Raw genomic sequence first — 22,667 nt, 5'->3', positions numbered from 1 at the left:
CTTTTTTCTAGAGTGTGGAGAAACTCTTACTTTCCCAACATTAAAAAAATTTTTTAATGTTTTATTTATTTCTGAGAGAGAGACAGCATGAGCAGGGGAGGGTCAGAGAGAGAAGGAGACACAGAATCCGAAACAGGCTCCAGGCTCTGAGCTGTCAGCACAGAGCCCGACGCGGGGCTGAAACCCACGAACCGAGATCATGACCTGAGCTGAAGTTGGACGCTCAACCGACTGAGCCACCCAGGCGCCCCAATTTTCCCAACATTTTTATTCAATGGGCAGGTGCATCCCTGCCCTTGATCTGTGGTCCTCTTCACTCTACATTCCCCATTTGCTTCTTATACACTCACGGAGCTTTGTTTCTTGCAGCTATATTGCAGAAATGAAAAGAAAGTCGTTGGAAAAGAGCTTCAGTATGCCTTTAAGAAATCAAATATAAAGGGGTATTTTGAATATTCAACGCCATATAATTTCTATGATTATTCAGCTTCAGAGAATTTTATTATGAATTCATCAGTGTGTCCCGAACTTCAGTATACTGTTCATTGGGAATATGCATTCTGCAATCATGTTCAGTTGTGCAGCAAATTAACATGAGTTGATGAGAAGATCAGTGTGCTAGAGAACAAAGAACATTGCCCTTGGCAGTCAGAAACTTGACTTCTAGTTTCTAACACCAAATTACTGTATTTCTTCATAAATACCCTTAACTTCTTTGGGCACCCAAGTTATGTGATACCTAAAACAATGACCTCCAATGGTCCTCCAGCTTATAAAATCCTATGTTTCTCAATTTATCCAAACAAACCCATGAAGGGTTTCTACCTAATAACCAAGGATATGCATTTCATGCTCATGGAGAGAATCCAATAATTGGGCCTGAAATATTTTTATAAGTGTTAGTGACTGCAATAATGTTCTAAATTACATGAATGCAATTAAGGACGCATAGGAATGAATATATAACATTGCTGTGGGCCTTAGAACTTTATTGTAGCTCCTCCCCCCACCCCCCACGTACAGGCCTGCCCTTTGTTTCTTAAAATTTTCTTTCAGGAGATATAGCATGGTCATAAAGACTGACATTGTTTAAATAGGACATACACAGGGCAATAAATATCCATGTTGAGCTAGATACAGAAATGGTGCAATTGCTCAAGTTAAATATTTTCTAAAGACACTCCTCCGAAAGAGCAATGAACTGCTTTGGGAGTCGTTTGTGAGGGTTGCAGGTAGTTACCAATAGTATCCACTCATAAGAGGCAAATCTGGAAAAGAAGGAGTAAAGAGAAACGATGCTTCTGATTATGGATTCACCCATCACAGCTGCCTGATCTCCCAGAGGTCTATCACAGGTTGCTCTTCGGCATGGCCGAAATGTTAGCATTCCCAAGGAAGGCAGCCTTTTGTTTCCTTTGGATTTCTTGTGTTTTCAGCTCTACAGGGATTCCGCAAGGAACCGAAGCCTTTCAGTGTGGCAATGGGTTGTCCTTGCCTCCTGACAACGTGTGTGACTTCACAGATCAGTGTGGGGACAAGAGCGATGAACAGCAATGTAAGTGCCATTCTTCTCCTTTCTCCAATTTCAGATCCCAACCTTCAGACCAGGGGCTGATGCTGGGCAGCGCAGGGAGATTCAGCTAGATCCCTGGCCTGTACGGACTTCATTGATACGCCTTTAGTGCACATCAGAAACCAAAATATACTTTTTAATGAAGAGATGGGTTCATGTATCACAATGACTTTACTTAAACAATCAAATTGCTAAGATTCTAGCTGGAGGGAATGTATTTTAAACCAGTTTTTACGGATTATGAAGAAAGAGCGGTAAGCAGTAATAGAACTTTTAATGCATTAGGGAAGCAAAATTGAAAAGAAGCTCAATCCTGAAGGTAAAAAATGCTGTGATGAAAATGATGAGTTTAAACTTAGGTTCAACATGGAAATGTTCAAAATGAATTTTAGGTGGGATGAGTAGATTTGATTTTTGCTGATAGGACACTGTCTCCAAGTGAGTTGGTACCGATTGCACACATCACACAACTCTGGTTTGTACCCCTTTGATTCTGGGGCACAGGAAACAGCACCAGCTTGAGGGCGCAGGACTTAGACTTGGATCCTGCATAAACTAGGTGCTAATTGTGTGATCTCGTACCTCCATCTCATTACAAATGGTTGTCAAGGAAGATAAATTGACTCCCAGCACTGGGAAAATGCTCCACTGCTTACTGGTATCATATGCAAAAGGAACCAAGGGCATAAACCAAATTTTCATAAAGTTAAATGGGTTCATTGTTGGTTTGTACTATTGGGTCAGTTATCTGGAGGCACTAATTCTAGTATTTTAGAGCACCTTACTTCCGCTTATTTTCCACTTTTTATTCAGATGCTATGTGAATTCTTGTTTACAGAATTATTCATTTTATTTTGCTAATAAAACATGTTTCTATATATTCAGCTTTGCTATTGTTGGCTCCCTACTTACATATTCAGTTGTTATTTTCTTAGAACAAGAGCAGTGAATACTAAAAGATTTCTTCTCTGCAGAGTAAAATGATCTACTGATTCGCCTCCGTAGTTCAGGACAGCAATTGTGCTGTTAGTAACTGTTAAATAGAAAATAAAGGCAAAGACAGGGATTCATTTATATTTGTCCAGTTTGCCCAGAGAGGCTGCATGTTGGTGTGCTGCCCTTTCTCTGACCCATCTAGGGAAAGCCCTCACTACTCTTTGGTGATCAACAAAGAGGAACAACTCGGCTGGTTTGACAGGAAGTGAAAAGTCCCTTCCATTATTAATCTCTCCTAAGCTTCCTTTAGCACGCTTGCTGAGATACCATGCACAGGTCTGCTGCAGGAAAGGTTAATGTGAAAGAAGGAGGAAGCAGGAGAGTGCGGAAGGTCTTGGCTGCATGAAAAATTCTAATAACTCGCGACTGTGGAAGAAAACGAGGGACCAGATCTGTCCAATAAACAGATTTCATTTTCAGTGTTCCATTAGGAGATCACCTTTTGGCTTTTTCGCTTTTCATTTTTATTTCTGAGAAGGTTCCACTTTGGTATTTTATTTCAAATGTGGACCACAACCCGGAGATAAAATCGAGAATCACTTTGAAGTCTGAGTTTCTTCTGTAACACCACAGTAGGGGGAAAGACTGTGAAGGAATAATGATGGCCAAGCAATTTTTTCCCTAAAAATTTGTGATGCTAAACTTAGGGATGAGATTAAAAAAAAAAAAAAAAAAGCTAATTTTTTAATAATGTTGAAACAGTCACTTTTGGAAAAAAAAGTCAGTCTGTGCCCCTTTTTAGCATCCAAATGGTATGACTTTTAAAGAAATAGATTACTATGTTGACTTTCCTTAATGAAATTGGGATAGTTGAATTTCAGATGCAACGTACCCTATTAATAGGTTTTTGAGAATTTTCTTATTTTATATGATGGGCCTCTTTTTTCCAGAGCACTTGAGCCTGTTGTTTTAACTCAGAATTTTTTTTTAAGAGATGAGGTTTATTTAGAAAGACTGAATCCTCACAAGGAAATAAATTCTATTTATATATGATATTGAGCACTTAATATATAGTGATCAAGAAAAATAAATTTTAGGTATAGCAACTGTTTGGTTCTAATGATGACAAGAATTCTTCTTCATTGTAATTTATTGACATCCTCAGTCAGGGAAATAAAGGTCATAGTACTGGGTATCTTGTTTCATTTTTTAAAACGTATTAAAATTTATTTATTTATTTTGAAAGATAGAGAAAGAGAAAGAGAGTCCTAGGGAGGGGCAGAGAGGGAGAGGGAGAGGGAATCTCAAGTGGGCTCTGCACTGTCAGTGGGACTCGACCTCACAGACAAAACCACGCAATCATGCCCTGAGCCAAAACCAAGAGTCAGACACTTAACTGAGTGAGCCACCCAGGTGGCCCTTGGGTATTTTGTTTTAAAATCATGTTTCAAGTGTTGCAGTCATTGCTTCCTTGCTGATCCCCGTTGCCCGTTCTCATTCTCTTTGATTTCTATTTGTTTATTTTAATATCAGAATCATGATATCAAGTATGGAGAGAGTCTGGCTTCTCTCCTAGCAAAGTCTCAAAATTATTTGAGTACAGAGGCTTTACTCTGTTTCATTTTTACTTAGCAATAAAGATAGTAGTCTTGCTTATATTGCTACCATTCAGATCCACATCCACTAGAAGATTATAAACTACTGTTGATTCATTGTGTAGATATATCTCTTTCAATGGATCCTCACAACAAAAGTGTTGTCAGAAAGTATTCTTAGATAATTACTTTTGCATACCTGAAGTTAGTATTAAAATTCACCATCATATATTCACTTTCAGAGGTAAATTAACTGTGGCTCAGAAAAAATATATTCAGTTAATCTGACATTTTTCTCTCCTGCCTACATGTCATGCTTAAGAACTTCCCATGTGGCCTAGTGTTTTTTTTTTTTTTTATAAGGAATAGGTATCTATTTTTATACTTTGATTTGATGGAATACATCATAAAGTTTTAAGGATTTACTTTATTTCTTTTGCAAACTTTTTGGATTTAGGAACAAGATTTTTTAAAAAGGTATTTACTTTATATAAATCTAATTTTTGTATGTTAAATATGTAAAAATTACCTGAGAGGTGCATTCGCAAAATCTGAGAAGGGACAGCGTTTAATCAGATGATGTTAAGTAGAAACATTGCTTCCTCAATAGTATGACATGTCAACTACTTGAAAAAAGTATTTGGTTCATTGAAATACTTGAAGTTAAAGCATTAAATAGAGTGAACTGTGAGATTTCATGCACAATGGTTAGGTTACTACTACGTTGTATGCAAAATGTTTGATGCTTATTTTCATGAAACAACTAAAAATCCTAAGCACAATGTCTTAGCTTGAGCTACTGTAACAAATACCATAAACTGGGTGGCCTAAACAAAAAGAACATTTAATTCTTATAGTTCTAGAGGCTGAGAGGTCTAAGATCAAAGGCTGGCAGATTTGGTGTCTGAAGAGGGCTCTCTTCCTGGTTTGCAGAGAGCCGTTTTTTCACTGTGTTCTTACTTGGTGGAGAGCAAGAGAACTTTGGCGTCTCTTCCTTTTCTGTAAAGGCACTAATCCCATTAGGAAGGCCCCATAGTCAGGATGAAGTCATCTCCTAAAGGCTCCACCTCCAAATACCATAACACTGAGGATTAGGGACCAAGCATATGGATTTTGTACTTTGTTTATTTTGAGAGAGAGAAATAAAGAATGTGAGTGGGGTGGGGGAGGGGGAGGCAGAGAGAGGAGAGAGAATTACGAGCAGGCTCTGAGCTTTGAGCACAGAGCCCTACACAGGGCTCAATCTCAGGGATAGCAAGATCATGGCCTGAGCTGAAATTAACCAGATGCTTAACTGACTGAGCCACCCAGATGCCCCTCAACATATCAGTTTTGAAGGGATACCAATGTGAAGTCCATAGCACAACAAAATTACATATGTGATAAATCTAATAATAAATCCATAGAGCCTAGCTGAAAAAATTATTAAAAAATGACTGACAAATGGGAGAAAGACTCATAAGATTGTTAGTTATTGTGGTGCTTCAACAGTATAAATAGATACATTTTCAGGTTTATGAAATCAATCTAGTTAAATTCTAATACAGAGTATAATCAGGATAAATTTTGGAATCCGATTAAAGGGACTTGCAAGGTCACCCAAAAAAATGAGTGACAATAGCTGGAAAGGGGGAGGAGAATTTGATTAGTAACAAGGAATAACTTTTATTAGTAGATTTCTAAGAAGTATCATGTAAACCACTCCAACATTGTGAAAGTTTACAATTAGAAAAGAATCTGATTACTAGAAATATTAATATTTCTGTATATAAGAAATATGAAGAAATATGCTGTCCTTAATGTATTTAAAAATAATGGTGGCATTCCAACTCAGTTTATAGTACTTCCTATAAGCCAAGCACTGTAAAAAATTTCCATAGAGTATCTCATTTAATCTTCACCAGACATAAAAATAGTAGGAACTATTATTGGTCCCAATTTATAGCTTCATAAAATGAGGCTCAGATTAAGTAAACTAAAATGCTAAAGTACACAGAATTATTCAGTGGTGGGACTGGAATTCACAACCAATTCTGTCTGATTCTAGAACCCTTAATTCTAACTACCACACAACACTGACTGTATTTGTATGTGCAGCAAATGAAGATAAAGCAATTTCGTGGAATAAATTTCTTATTTACTCCATGTATCAAAATTTCCAAAAGGTAAAGTGTCAAGTGTAATAAGTAAAGCCATAGTCTTTATTGTTCTTGATGGTCTGTTTTGAAGTCAGGAAAAGTTTCTCTTTTGCTTTGTGGTATAATAAATCCTCAAAATGTATTTGTTGAATATTGATATTGAATAAATATTTGTATGAGGAAGGACTTCATGAAAATAAGAAAGTACAAAAATCAGTAACTTAGAATATGTAAAATAACAATTTCAGTGTATCAAAAACATTGTAAATAAAATGAAAGGGGAACAATGTTTTCAATGTATTTGACAAATCGTTCTCTTCTAGGTAAATATATCAAATGAAAGATGCATTCTCTCATAGAAATATGGGTAAGAGACCTGAAAAAGCAACTTCTTTTTTTTTTTTTTTAATGTTTTATTTATTTCTAGGAGAGAGAGAGACAGTGTGAACAGGGGAGGGTCAGAGAGAGAGGGAGTCACAGACTGAAACAGGCTCCAGGCTCTGAGCTGGCAGTCAGCCCAGAGCCCGACGCGGGGCTCGAACCCACGAACCGCGAGATCATGACCTAAGCGAAAGTTGGACGCTTAACCGACTAAGCCACCCAGGCGCCCCCTGAAAAGGCAACTTCTAAAACTTCAAGAAAGGGAAACAACCACCTATGATCAACATCACTGTCAATCATATGTCACAGTCTCAATATTTTAAAAAACTAAATACATGTAAATTACAAAAAGAAATGTCCATGGTTTGAAGGGTATTAGAATATGACCATTTTTATATACTGTAGTCAGGGGTGTTATAAACTCTTACATTTTTGATAGTGTCTTTGAAATATGAATAAGATATTTAAAGTGTTCATACTCTTGACTAGTAATTTCACTTATAGGACTTCATTCTAAGAAAGCATTTAGAAGGAGTTCATGTCAAAGGTGTAATCACAACATTATTTAAGATGATGGGTGGGGCACCTGGATGACTCAGTGGTTGATCATTTGACTTTGGCTGAGGTCATGATAACATGGTTTGTGGGTTCGAGCCCCATGTTGGGCTTTGTGCTAGCAGCAAGGAGCCTGCTTCAGATTCTCTGGGTCTTTCACTCTCTGCCCCCTCCTTCTTTCGCTCTCTCTCTCTCACTCTCTCAAAAATAAACATACATTAAAAAAAAGATGGTGGCAATTGGAAATAATGTAATTTCATAATATTAGGTTAATGCTTAAATAAGTTATAAGACATCTGTACTATGGACATTTGTGCCACCATCTGTCAATTTTCGATGCTATCTGAAAATGGGGAAAAGCTCATGATACATTGTCAAAGGAAAAATCACAATTACTGATCAATACATATGCCAAAAAATATAGTATGGCACTGCCTATAAAATTCTAGATAGGATAGGGGCACCTGGGTGACTGAGTCAGTTTAGTGTTTGACTATTGATTTCAGCTCAGATCATGATCTCACAGTTTGTGAGATTGAGCCCCCAGTAGAGCTCTGTGCAGACAGTGAGGAGCCTGGTTGGAATTCTCTCTCTCCCTCTGTCTCTGCCCCAACTCCTCTCTCTCTCTCTCAAAAATAAATAAATAAACTTAAAAAATGCTAGATAGAATAATGTCTGTGTGTTAGACTTACTGGTGACTTTTCTTTCTTGTACATAGGTTTCAAATTTTCTAAAATAGTATCTATTGTTTTTAAAATGAAAATAAAATGGCATTTTCCAATAAATAAATGGCTTTCTATTAGCTGCCCTATTGTGCTTATTATAGAAGTGAATGCAAAGTCATATTAGACATGTAGGCCACATGATGCTGAACAGAATTCCTTTGGTCTCTTTCTCCTTTCTGTTTCTTTTTTTCTCAAAACTCAACTATGACTTATGATTGCCAGTGAAGTTGATCGTTTCATCATATGTGGTTGTTTCCCTTTCTGTAAGTTTTGTGAGTTGCCTTTTCAGGACTTCTACCCATATTTCTATGAGAGAACACATCTTTGACTTGATATATTTACCTGGAAGAGAACCATTTGTCAAATATATTGAAAGCATTGTTCCTCTTTCATTTTATTTACAACACTTTTGATATACTGAAACTGTTATTTTATATATTCCAATTTACTGCCTTTAAAATTTTTCTTCTGCCTGGATATCACAGGCATAACTGTGGAGTTCACCAGAATAGAGTCACAGCAAGGGGCTCTACTGGGGCTTGCAAACAGTGAGATTATGAAGAATTATCTTCAGGGGCATCAGGGTGGCTCAGTTGGTTAAGCATCCTACTTCAGCTCAGGTCATGATCTCACAGTCTGTGGGTTTGAGCCCCGCATTGGGCTCTGTGCTGACAGCTCAGAGCCTGCTTCAGATTCTGTGTGTGTCTCTCTCTGCTCCTCCTCCACTCATGCTGTCTCTCTCTCACACAAATAAATAAACTAAAAAAACTAAAAAAAAAACCTCTTAAAGTCTTTAAAAAAAAGAATTATCTTCATATTCTGAAAGTTGGAATTTGTGTCTGAATTTCTAGGTAAGCCCAGAGAAATACTCATTTTTAGGTGGGGGGGAGGGTAGGATACAATATTCTGATTTGGTTTCAAAAGAGAACAGGTCCTCATTCTAGAATTTTAGTCCTTAAGATGACCAAAGAGGGTTGTAGGTTCTAGATTCGTAAGACCTTTACGAAAACACCCAAAATCTTCAAAGTCTCCAGTCTTTGCCTGCATGGGTGTTATCCTTCCCGAGCTGTCTAAAGATTCATTAATATTTTTTATATGTTTTATTTGTTTCTGAGAGAGAGAGAGAGAGTGTGAGCGAGAGAAAGAGAGCGTAAGCAGGGTAGGGAAAGAGAAAGAGGGAGACACAGAATCTGAAACAGGCTCCAGGCTCTGAGCTGTCAGCACAGAGCCTGACTCGGGGCTCGAACCCGTGAACTGTGAGATCATGACCTGAGCTGAAGCTAGAGGGTTAATCGACTGAGCCACCCAGGCGCCCCTAAAGTTTCATTAATATTTTGAAGGAGGTCATGGGAAAGCAAAATACTAACTTCATAAAGACAGGAAATTTGTCTCATTCACCCCATTTCCTCGACTGGCACATAGAGTCAATAAATATTAGATAGACTGGCTGATTACAGGTATACTAACTGGTTGGATTTGTCAGCTGCATTGCTTTCCTTCATTGTGGAATTGTATGAAACTGCTCGGTCTCACAGTGCAGTCCCTACTTATTCTGCAAGCCCAAGTGTGCAAATTGACATTATCCAAGAAAGACATTTGGTTTATGAGTCCCCTTAAAAATTTTCTTTTTTTAAAACTTTTTTAAACTTATTCATTTTTCAGAGACAGAAAGCGACAGAGCACAAGTGGGGGAGGGAAGAGAGAGGGAGACACAGAATCTGCAGGAGGCTCCAGGCTCTGTGCTATATGGGGCTCAAACATGAACAATGAGATCATGACCTGAGCCTCACAGGCTTCCCCACTTAAAAATTTTCAAGGATACCTGGTGACATCAAATGGCAAATTGTTTTCTCCACAAGCAAAATATCCTCTGAAGCCAAAATATATACATGGTTAGAGCTCCTACAATACTTGTTATCCCACGTACCTTTTCTGTTTGTCGATAAACCCTGTTTCTACATGCACCCCATTTAGTGCATATTGACACTAAAGACTTGGCTAGGAATCCTGAGAAAAGCTTTGCATTCTTTTGTTAAAGTTGCCAAATTTATGAAGGCAAGAACTTTGAATCACGGCTTTTTAAATAAGTTTCCATAAGAACGGGGATAAAATATAATGTTCTTTACTACCCAGAAATAATTGTGACTTTCCAGTGAATGCCTAAGTCTTGAAATGCTTGATTGGATTTGGAAGAAAAATTTTGCTTATTTTGAAAGAAATTGAAAACCTATTTAGGGAAGGAAAAAACATGACAGGAGTTTATTTGTTCCCAAATTAGTTTATGTCACGCAAAGTTCCTTCACACCAGATGATATAACTTTCTATTAGAGTCCCTGTATTCATCATTATAGAGACTACTGAAAAGCTGTAAGATATTTTGGCTAAGCTACTACCCTGGAATAGAAAATTATATGTAAACAGCTATGCAACATTGATAATGCTCTAGTGAATACCACTGCAGACTGGAGTTAATGTCATGGCCTGTCAATATTTCTATAGAAATCACCAGGCACTTACAACCATTCCTTTTTAACTTTGAAGGTTACTAATCCTGAAACAATGTTGAAGTTAAAACATGGTTTGGAAATCCTTTTCTCATTGTCTTGATACCATCAACGACTCAATTCTTATCAAAGACAGTCTCAATGACTTGAGAATAAGGGTGACTGTATTACAAGAATCCAACCAAAATAATGCTGGATAATTCTGGCGTGAGCTCTGAAAGTGCTCATTCCATTTGGTATCACGTACCTTTGTGAGTTAGGATTTTTCCTGTTTCTGTCTCAATGAAAATATTAAAATTAATTCAATGTGAAAGATAAATATTTCCTTGTAAAGATTAATTAATATTTTCAATGTATGAGGCCAAAAATAGCAAACTTTCACTGAAATTTGCTTTTGAGAATAATTAAATTTTACTCTTATTTAATTGGATTAAAGATTTTAGATTTTAGATTCATCTTATTCCTTGTAGGACCTGGCCATTAATTTTTATATTAAATAAGAGTGAGGGAGATAATTTTTTTGGAAAATGTTTTAATATGTTATCTATATGAAGGAAATAATTCTCTAAATGGTAAAATGAATGGCATATAAAATTTTGTGGCTATGTAATACATAGCTTTGCTCAAACAGGAATGAGTTAAAGACACTTGACAAACTTGGAATAGAAGGAAATTACCTCAACATAATAAAGTCTATATATGAAAACCCCACAGCTGACATCATACTCAATGTTGAAAGACTGAAAGCATTTCCTCTAAGATCTGGAACAAAGCAAAGATGCTGTCTTTCATCACTTCTATCAATATACTACTGGAAGTCCCAGTCAGAGCATTTAGACAAGTAAAGTATTCAAACTGGAATGAACAAATAAAATAATTTCTTTACAGAAAATGTGAACTTAATATAGACAACTCACAACGGTTATTAAAAAAAAACCTGTTAGAGGAAATAAACAAATTTAGAAAATTGCAATATACCAAAATCAATACACAAACTTAGTTGTGTTTCTGTATACTAGCAATGACCAATCTGGAAAGGAANAAATTGCTGCAGTTGAGGTCAAGGAGGTTGTTTCCTGCTTTCTCCTCTAGGGTTTTGATGGTTTCCTGTCTCACATTCAGGTCCTTTATCCATTTTGAGTTTATTTTTGTGTATAGTATGACAATATGATCTAGTTTCATTCTTCTGCATGTTGCTGTCCAGTTCTCCCAACACCATCTGTTAAAGAGGCTGTCTTTTTTCCATTGGATACTCTTTCCCGCTTTGTCAAAGATTAGTTGGCCATACATTTATGGGTCCAATTCTCAGTTCTATATTCCATTCCATTGGTCTATGTGTCTGTTTTTGTGTCATGTAAAGGAAATTAAGAAAACAATTTCATTTACAGTAGGATCAAATAGAATAAAATACTTAGGAATCACCTCAATAGATGAAAAAAAAACACTTGCCAAAATTCAACATCAATTTATGATAAAAACTCTTAACCAAATGGTTATAATGGGAATATGTATCAGCATAGTAAAAAGCCCACATGTGACAAGCCCACAGCTAACATCATACTCAATGGGGAAAAACTGATAAACTTTTCTCCTAAAATCAGAAAAGCTTTTCTGCTAAGACAAAGATGCTCACTCTTGCCACTTTTGTTCAGACTAGTGCTGGAAGTACTAGCCATCACAATTAAGCAAGAAAAATAAATACAAAGCATCCAAGAACTAAGATTGTTATTCTTTGCATATGACATGTTGCTGTATATAGAAAATCATAAAGACTCCACCAAAAAAAAACCTATTAGAACTACTAAATGATTTCAGTAAAATTGTAGGATACAAAATTAATATACAGAAATTAGTTTCTAGAAACTAATAGCAGACTTGGAAAGAGAAATTAAGAAACTAGTGTAATTTATAATTGCGTCAAAAAGAATACAATACTTAGGAATAACTTTATCCAAGGTGGTGGAAGACCTGTTCTGAAAACAATAAGACACTGATAAAGAACTTGAAGGTGACACAAATAAGTAAAATGATATATTGTATTCATGGATTATAAGAATTAGCATTGTTAAAATGTCCATACTATCTAAAACAATTTACAGATCCAATGCAATCCCTATAAAAATATCAATGGCAATTTATTTTTTTATAGAACTAGGACAAATAATCCTAAGATTTGTGTGGAGCCATAGAGAAACCCAATAGCCAAAGCAGTCTTAAGATAGAAGAACAAAGCTGGAGGCATCATGTTCCTAGGTTTTAAACTATACTACAAACCTATTGAGATAAAAACAAAAAAAAAACAAAAAAAAAACAAAAAAAACCCACTATGGTACTGACACACAAAAGAACCAGACACATAAATCAATGGAATGGAATAGAGGGCCCAGAAATAAATGCACACTTACATGGTCACTTAATATATAAAAAGGAAGGCAAACATATAGAATGAGGAAAAGACGGTGTCTTCAATAGATGGTGTTGGGAAAATTGGGTTGCTACCTGCAAACTAATGAAATTGGACCACTTTCTTATACCATAGAAGAAAATGAACTAAAAATGGATTAAAAGCTTAAATGTAAAACATGAAACCATAAAACTCCTGGACGAAAACATAGGCAGTAAGCTCTTTGACACATCTTATAAATATTCTTTTGGATCTATCTTCTCAGGCAAGAACAACAAAAACAAAAATAAACGAATAAGAAGACATCACACTAAAAGGCTTTTGCACAGTGAAGGAAGCCATCAACATAATGAAAGGACAAAATCTCAATGTGAGAAGATATTCACAAATGATATATCTGATATGGGGTTAACATTCAAAATGTATGAAGAACCCATAGAACACAATATCAAAACCAAAAATATTTCAGTTAAGAAATGAGTGGGGAGGGGGCCTGGGAGGCTTGGTTAAGTGTCCAACTTTGCCTCAGGTCATGATCTCATTGTTCGTGGGTTTGAACCGCGTGGGTTTGTTGGCCTCTGTTGACAGCTCGGAGCCTGGATCCTGCTTCAGATTCTGTGCCTCCTTCTCTCTCTCTGACCTTCCTCCACTCATGCTCTGTCTCTCTGTCTTAAAATAAAATTAACATTAAAAATTTTTTAAAAAAGAAATGGGCAGAGGTCCTAAATGACAGTTTCCTAAACAAGACATAGATTTGGCCAATAGGTACATGAAAAGATGCTCAACATCACTAATCATCAGGGAAATGCTAATCAAAACAACAATGAGACACTATCTCACACCTCTCAGAATGACTATTAACAAAAGACAGTAAGTAACAAATGTTGGTGAGGGTGTATGGAAAAGGGAATCCTCCTGCACTGTTGGTGGGAATGTAAATTGGTACAGTCAGTGTGGAAAACAGTATGGAAGTTCCTCAAAAAGCTAACAATAGAATTATCATGTGATCCCCAAATTCCATTTCTAGGTAGTTATCTGAAGAAAATGAAAACACTAATTTGAATAGATATATGCACCCCTATGTTCATCATAGGATAGTTTAAAATAGCCAAGATATGGAAGCCACTTATATCAAGCAATAGATGAATGGATAAAAAGATGTGGTATATAATGAAATATTACTTAGCCATAAAAAAGAATGCAATCTTGCCATTTGTGATGACATGGATAGACCTACAGGGTATTATGTTAAGTGAAATAAGGTAGACAGAGAAAGACAAATGCCATATGAATTTACTTATATGTGGTGTCTAAAAAGCAAAACAAGTGAATAAACAGAACAGAAACAGAATCATAGATATAGACAACAAACTGATGGTTGCCAGAGGGGAGAGGGATGAGAAGATAGATGAAATACGTGCAGGGGATTAAGAAGTATAGTCTTCCAGTTATAAAATAAATAAGACATGGGGATATAATGCATAGCATAGAGAATATAGTCTGGGTGCCTGGGTGGCTCAGTAGGTTGGGCAGCTGGCTTCGGCTCAGGTCATGATCTCACAGTTCATGAGTTCAAGCCTTGCATCAGGCTCTGTGCTGATAGCTCAGAGCCTGGAGCCTGCTTCCTATTCTGTGTCTCCCTCTCTGCTCCACCTCTGCTTGTACTCTGTCTCTCAGAAATGAATAAACATTGAAAAAAATTTCTAAAAAGAGAATATAGTCAATGAAGCAAAATTTTTGTACAGTGACAGATGGCAAGTAGACTTTTGTGGTGATCATTTTGTAATGTGTATAATATTGAATCACTATGTTGGACACTTGAAACTAATATAATGTATGTAAATGATACATCATTCAAAATATATTTCTTCTTCCTCTACAAAATAAAACATAACCAAGGAGGCAAAAGACATGTACATAGAAAACTAAAAATTATTGCTGACAGAAATTAAAGAAGACATCAATAAGTGGAAAGACATCTCATGTTCACAGATTAGAAGAATCAGTAATTTTTAGATGTCAGTATCATTCAAAGTGATGTACAGATTCAATGTAATTCCTATCAAAGTCCGAAGAATATTTTTTGTGGAAACAGTAAAATCCATTCTTGAATGCATATGGAATCTCAGGGGACCCCAAGTGATGAAAGCCATTTTGGAAAAAACCAAACTATGGCCCTTACACTTCCTGATGTCAAAACTGATTACAAAGCTACAGTAGTTAAAAGAGTGTGGTGTTGGCATAAAGACAGCCAGCTAGCGAATGGAAGAGAATACTGAGCCTATAAATAAACTTTTGTATGTGGTCAAATGAGTTTTGACAAGGGTGCCAAGACCATTCAGTAGAGAAAGAACAGCCTTTTCAATAAGGAGTGTTGTCAAAACTGTATATATCTCCATGCAAAAAACAATTAAAGTTGGGTCCCTACCTAACACCATATACAAAATTAATTCAAAATGGGTTGAAAACCTAAATGTAAGAACTCAAACTATAAAACTCTTAGAAGAAAACACGGGAAAAGCTTCACAATACTGGATTTGGCAATGATATCTTGGATATGATATCAAAATCATAGGTACCAAAAGAGAAACTAGATAAATTAGAGTTCATCAAAATGAAAAACTCTTGTGTATCAAAGGACACTGTCAGAATGAAAGGCAATTCATGGAATAAGAAAAGAAGTATTTGCAAATCATATGTCTGATATGAAGTTGATATGCAGAATATATAAAGAACTCTCATAACTCAACAGCAACAAACAACCTGATTTATTTTTTTAATGTTTATTTATTCTTGAGAGAGAGAGAGACAGAATGTGAGCAGGGGAGGGTCAGAGAGAGGGAGACACAGAATCTGAAGCAGGCTTCAGGCTCTGAGCTCTCAGCACAAAGCCCAACTTAGGGCTTGAACCCACAAACTGTGAGATCAACCTGAGCTGTAGTCGGCTACTGAACTGGCTGAGCCATCCAGGTGCCCCCAACCTCATTTAACAATGAACAAAAGATTTGAATAGACATTTCTCCAAAGATGATATACAAATGTGAGTAAGCAAATGAAAAGATGTCTAAGATGTTCAACATCGCTTATCACTAGGGAAAGGCAAATCAAAGCAAAGATGGGATTATCACCTCACACCCATTAGAATGGCTTTTAGAAGCAAACAAAACCCCAGGAAATAACCATTGTTGGCAAAGCTGATGAGATGTTGGAGCACTTGGGCATTGTGCCAGGAATGCAATGTCTTTTAGCTTTTCTGTGAGATGGCATGGCAATACCTCAATTAATTAATTAAAAGCAGAATTATTATATGATACAACAGTATTACTTCTGGAGATATACCCCCCCCCCCAAAATGACAGCAGGAACTCCAAACTATTTGCACTCGTGTGTTCATAAGCAACAGTACTCCCAGCATCCGGAGCGACCAAAATGTCCATTCAGAAGATGAATCGGTAAACACATTTACCCGTGGAAATATTACTCAGTCTCAAAAAGGAAACAAATTCTGACATCTGCTGAAACATGGAAAAAACTTTGAGGACGTAATACTAAGGGAAATAAGCAAGTCACAGAAGGACAAATACTATATGATTCCTCTTATGTGAGGTACTTAAAAAGCAGTCAAGGGGTGCCTGGGTGGTTCAGTCAGTTAAGCATCCGATCTCACGGTTATGATCTCACGGTTCGTGGGTTCGAGCCCTGCGTTGGGCTCTGTGTTGACAGCTCAGAGCCTGGAGCCTGCTTCAGATTCTGTGTCTCCGTCTCTCTCTGACCCCCCCCTGCTCACGCGCGCTCTCTCTCTCTCTCTCTCTCTCTCTCTCTCTCTCTCTCTCTCTCAGAAATAAATAAAACATTAAAAAAAAAAAAGCAGTCAAATCCATCGTGACAGAAAAGAATGGTGGGTGCCAGGAGAATGGTGGAGTTCCTGAGGGAGACAATGGGAAGTGAGTGTTTAATGGGTATGGAGTTTCAGCTGGAAAACAGAAGAGTGGGGTTGGATGGTGGTGATGGTTGTGTAGCAATGTGAATGCGTTTATTACCACAGAGCAGTACACTTACCAGATGGTTAAAACATACATTTTATGGGGCGCCTGGCTGGCTCAGTCGGTTGAGCGTCCAACTTCGGCTCAGGTCATGATCTCACGGTTTGTGGGTTCGAGCCCCGCATTGAGCTCTGTGCTGACAGCTAGTTCAGAGCCTGGAGCCTGTTTCGGATTCTGTGTTTCCCTCTCTCTCTGACCCTCCCCTGCTCATGCTGTCTCTTTCTCTCAAAAATAAATAAAATGTTAAAAAAAAACCATACATTTTATGTCATGTATTTTGCCACAAGTTTTCAGAAAAGAGGACTCATCATTAAGACTACAATTGTACCTCATAGATCTTTTAGTAGGAAGAGACATATGCATTATTAATACAGGCCCAAGCAAAACTGTGAAATAAATGGTTTGCTTTTAGTACCTCTCCCCCTCCCTTTCTAGATTTTTCCTAACTCTTATATTTTCTGTCTTCTAAGAACTTTATAGTGTGACCATATACCCATACCATACTTAATCCTAAGGTCTGTACCAATTTCTTCACGATTACCACTATTAAAAGTTCATTCTGTTTGTTCACATTTTCTCAGAAAAGTGCCCTAAGTTAACTATCACTGGGGGATAGAAGTTAATATTTTTCTTCCCATGATGCTGTTGATGACGGAATCCTAAGGAACTCTTCTTCAGTGAATTTGTAATCAGGCTGGCACAGTGGAAGACGAGTTAGGGGATAACGGGGCCTTCTAAGCAACCTCAGATCACAACACTGAGACACCCTCCCTCTTTGACCAAAGTATGTCTGATCTTTGAGATCACAAAATTGGATGAGTTCCGCAGACTCAAGAACTCCAGGAACATGGATTCTACTCCTAAGTTCTTGCAAGCTGCTCCTTACTGTTCTGTAGCCTGTCCAAACTGTGACCTTACTCAACAGAATTTAGTGATGGCTATGGTGTCAGAAATCTCTATGCAAGCAGAGTTTCATATCACAAATGGTTTCAGATTTGAATGTAGGTGTGTGGTGTATGGAATAAAAAGGCAAATCAGCTGCATTTCAAAAACATCGTTCAAATGGTTTAAAATACACAATTCTCCGTTGGGGGAAAATAAATAGAAAATTTTCGGATGCAGTTGTCGAATAATCCAGTGGTTATTAGAAGCTCATGATTTTTATAAGAATTACTTGAGGGGCTCTGGGTGGCTCAGTCAGTTGGGCATCCTACTTTGGCTCAGGTCATGATCTCACAGTTCATGGGTTCAAACCCCGCATTGGGCTCTGTGCTGACAGCTAGCTCAGAGCCTGGAGCCTGCTTCAGATTCTGTGTCTCCCTCTCTCTCTGCCCCTCCCCTGCTCATACTGTCTCTCTCTCTCTCTCAGAAATAAATAAAAAACGTTAAAAAATTAAAAAAAAGAATTACTTGAAAATGTGTGCTCCTTAGATTTATTTTATAACTAAAAGAACCCCTGTGGAGGACATTCAGAAAGAAAAGTGTTCTATTTAGCTAGTTTTCTCAGTTTAACACTTCCAGAAATCATTATCATAACCTTTGTGTATTGCAAGGAACAAAAGACATCGCAAATAGATGTCAATTAAGTAATTGTAATGCAAAGTAATTTCTTGATATTTAAAAAATGTTTGACACTTATGTGAGAGTGTATGTACATCTCATACACAAAACTGCTAAAACCTGGTGATAAAAATAGTTTAGAATACTTTAGAATCACAAATAGTTTGTTGTAAAAATTGCTAGGAATCTTGACAATATGCTAATGTAGGCACATGCATAGCTCATTGAATGACACACCCACATACATACAAATATTTGTACAATTTAGTTTGCTTTTTGTTCAATCAGATTCTCTGGATTACGAGAGGTCCATGAGGTAATAATTGGGATATTACAGTTATTCTAAATATTTCAAAGGCCTTATGGGGATTGTAAATTTAGCCATGGTATGATTCATAGACTAATCAAATTCCTTAGCTTTTGGATAGAATGACATCAGTTCTGTCTGGAAATACTGGTTCCTTCAGGCTGACTAGAAATTGTGATAGAACTCTAACTGTAAGTTTTTTGATAAAAATAGGACAGTGGGCTAATAATCAGGCCTCAAAACATGAGCTTTAAGAGCTCTGGCTTCTAATGTTAGCACCAGCACTCACTAGCTATTCTGTCTCGGGCAAGTTACTTTATGTCTTGTAACACGTGGTTTAAACTTCCTCACTTCTTAAAATTGAAGAAAATGCCCCCTTCCTAAGGTTGATATAAGGAATAAATAAACTGCAAATAGAATGCCTCGCATAGAACAAACTACTTTGATAAATTGTAGCTATTAAGATTCTTGTTATTATAGAATACAGCTGGACCATGAAATCTTTCAAAATAAGGGATCTAGCAATAAAATAAATGAAATAGGCCACTGGTAATAAAGCAAGTTTACTTAGGTCATTAAGTGATATTTCTAAATCAGCTTTCAGTACTCCTATGTGTGATTTCAAGAACATTCACCAGATCTATTATTATTAAATAATATTTTGCCCAAAATGGGTTTAAGTAAAAATTATGATTTCATGACTGGGTTGCCAAGTACCACCTAACTATTAACCAGCATATGTATTCCCACAGTGGCTAATGCAACGAGTCAGGGCAAGAACAAACTTGTCAAAGGAAAATCTCCACAGTTGCTAAGAACTATAACCCAGCAGGGACCATTTGTGGTTGAGATCATCTGTTTTTCAGAGAGGGACCTTTGCAGATGTTGGATAATGAGATAACGCCTACCTGGTGGTTATTGTGAACAACCAAATGTCCAAATCCTTCAGCTTCTACCAAACCTCTCGGATCGCTTAAACTCAGGACAAAGACAGAAAGAGCCAGAAATTGCCTTTGTTGTGATAAAAGCACCAAGAATTCCAGGAACAATGATATTCAAGAGGAAGGTGCTATGTTTAACTCCAGGAGTGCCTCACAGTCACATATAGTTGAGATTCAGTCCTTGGTGATTTGGTCTGCCCACACCTGAAATTCTGATATGCCTGGGGAATATCAAGGTGAAGTTGAAGATATAACCTTAAAATTAATTCCTCATATTTTATGGTTCTAAGAGTCATATTTTTATATGAATTATGTCATTAGATTCTCATGCAATCATTTGAGGGAGAGAGGGCAGGATGTCATTATTCTAATCTTACAAAGGAAGAAAAGGGCTTGCTGTGGTTAAGTGGTTTAGCGAAAGCTCTCGGGTAATTGGAGACAAAACTGGTTTAGGTCTTCAGTCTTCTGACCTCAAGTGGCCTTCTTTCTGTTTGACCACGCTGGCTTCTGTGTGTGGTGATTTATTGGGATGTCATATGCAAAAAAAGCTCTACATTAATAAAGTAGACTTAAAATGTGGAAAATAGTCCTTATGTTAATCTACACTTGCCATTTGCTGCTAACCTTTTGTTTTTCCTAGTATTGTCTGATTTCTTAAGAAGCCAAATGGGTTCTGAAAGCTAATTTTTTTTTCTTTTTGATTAGGCTCAGACTATGAAAGGTGTGATTTTGAGAACGGGCTCTGTAGTATGACACAAGATCAGAGTCTGCAACCTGGCTGGACAAAGAGAAATGGGATGACTAGTCCTTCACCTCCGTTTTATGATCACAGTGGTGATATGTCTGGTAAATGCTTTGAATTTCTTTTCTTTCTTCTTTTCTTTCCCTTTTTTAAATTTTTGTCAAGTGGTTGATTAGGGGAGTAGAATATTGGGTGAAATTTACATATCAGTTATTATGATGTCTAATTTTATGCATTTGTTCACCATTTTCAGGATATTTAACGATACAAAATATCACATTAAATTTTTCAAAACCGGGTTCCTGAGATCCTCAAGGTCTGTCTAACCAATCCATGGGATTTTCTAGCTATTTCGATTCTTTATGGAAAATGTAAAATTTAATGTGATAATGCTACAGAGGTTAATTCATTAAATTACTTTGCTATTGGTTGTGCTGATTTTGGCTCTATAACACTTGTTTTCTTAGGCTATCTAGAAAGTCCTGATGGACTGCTCAGTAGCCTTTGAGGTGGCTCCAGGGCCAGACATTATTCATTTCTTTTTTTGATAACTAACAAACTTCACATTCATTCACCATTTTGTACGAGGTGATTAAGAGATTTTAGTGAACAAAAATCAACTGTATGCCTTTCTTCCTCTGATGGGCTTACCCATGATATGAAAAGAGGTAGTATATGACCTGGCATAACTAACTAAAGGCTGGTGTTTTGGTTTTTTTTTTTATAAAAGTAGTGCTTCTCTCAAATAAATACAATCATATTTTAAATGTATTTCCCTAGAGATAATTTAAAGCCAGTATTCGGGTCTGAGGTGTTAATCCTTTGGAAATGTTTACGTAAATCCTTATACATGTGGATTAGAATCCTGGCTAATGACTTACAAGCTATATGATCTTGAGCAATTTACTTTTTTTTAAGCTGTGGTTTTCTCAACTCTGAGGAGGGGAATAATGATTCTTAGTCTACAGGTAGTTAATACAAGAGCTACATGGGATGTTGTTGGTAAAATTTGCCGTAAAACATCCAGCATTCAAAAAAAGTTGCGATTTAGTACATTTCTGAATAATTTTGGTGTTCCTGACTTGAACTTCTATATAAGTGAACCAGAGTTTGTTATTTTGCTTGGCTTTGGTGGCAAAAATGCTTTTTAAAAAAGACCTTTTAACAATTGTTAGGAATAAGCCAACTTTCTCCAAACAAGGGACCGACCGGCTTCACAAACAGAACCAATGACTCACTGCAATACATAAAATTTTTATTTCGTATTCAGTTGTGTTAGATGGTGACGATATTGATTCTGGTTCCCAACTTTTAGCCATTGCAATACCTTGTGAATTGTTTGATTCTGTGCATGTCTCCTTTAGAATCTCCCCACTGCTTTTTTGTTCACTTAAAAACGTTTCACAGCATGCATTTGCTTATCCTAGTCTTCCTCATGGGCAGAACACCTCATATTTTCTCTTCTTCTTGCATGTGGCTCTTGTTCGAGTCTCCTTGTGGGCCTCCATATCTTCTAGTTAGACAACCAGGATCTCTGTCTTTGTGTTCCTGGCCCACCTTTCCTTCCTTCCTCCCCCTCTTCCCTTGTTCTTTTTTTCTCTTCCTACTCTTTTCTCACGCTGATTTTTTTCATTCAGTCAAGAGAGAAAATGGGGGCAATTCACCTCAAAATTGCGACGTTATATAGACAGACACCATTGCAGTGACAACGCTTGGTCTGGGTTGAGAACGCTAGTCTCAGTTTCCTTATCTGTAAAGTGGGAATAATAAGAAGAAAAGCCTCATAGGAAAAAGGGGCAAAATATCGCCTGGCATAGTTATCGAAGGCTGATGATTTTAATAACAGTGACGTGTCTCTTGTAGCTACAATTAAATGGTAAAATAGGGGTATTTTCGTACATATAATTTTAAATAAGCAAATGTCCTTCCTTTAGATATTAGCTGCTTGAAATGTTTACAGAAAAATAATCTTATTGGAATCTTGTCTTCATTCAAAAATCCTTATTTCATGAGTATTAATAAAATTTTTGATTAGCTTCCTCTTGAAATAATTTGCTAGTGCTCCAAAATAATATATTTCATCATGCAATCAATGCCTTGAGAAGTTTTCAGAGTTAAGTTTGAAAATCTACTAGAACATTAAAAACATCACTGTGTCAATATTTGGAGTCTACTAAAGCTCAGGGCAGAGTGATTAAAACATAGTATTGATTTTAAAAAGTATATAGCATCGCATTTAGATAAAATGGTATCACTACAGAAA

The 22,667-nt window shown here is 36.8% G+C and overlaps 1 protein-coding gene across 1 annotated transcript in view; it reads left to right on the top strand.

Annotated features, from left to right (window-relative positions):
• The first annotated feature begins 382 nt into the window (after positions 1 to 382).
• MALRD1 (MAM and LDL receptor class A domain containing 1) overlaps positions 383 to 22,667 on the top strand; it is a 757,419-nt gene continuing 735,134 nt past the window's right edge. Inside the window, exons 1-3 of the mRNA XM_077772480.1 lie at positions 383 to 413; positions 1,343 to 1,555; positions 20,368 to 20,508. Of these exons, the coding sequence (XP_077628606.1) occupies positions 383 to 413; positions 1,343 to 1,555; positions 20,368 to 20,508 (385 nt within the window). The remainder of the gene's footprint in view (positions 414 to 1,342; positions 1,556 to 20,367; positions 20,509 to 22,667) is intronic.

Source organism: Crocuta crocuta, unplaced genomic scaffold (assembly GCF_008692635.1).
Source record: "Crocuta crocuta isolate KB4526 unplaced genomic scaffold, BGI_CrCroc_1.0 scaffold96, whole genome shotgun sequence".
NCBI classification, from domain to species: domain Eukaryota; kingdom Metazoa; phylum Chordata; class Mammalia; order Carnivora; family Hyaenidae; genus Crocuta; species Crocuta crocuta.
This window is presented reverse-complemented; position numbering and strand designations above follow the sequence as displayed.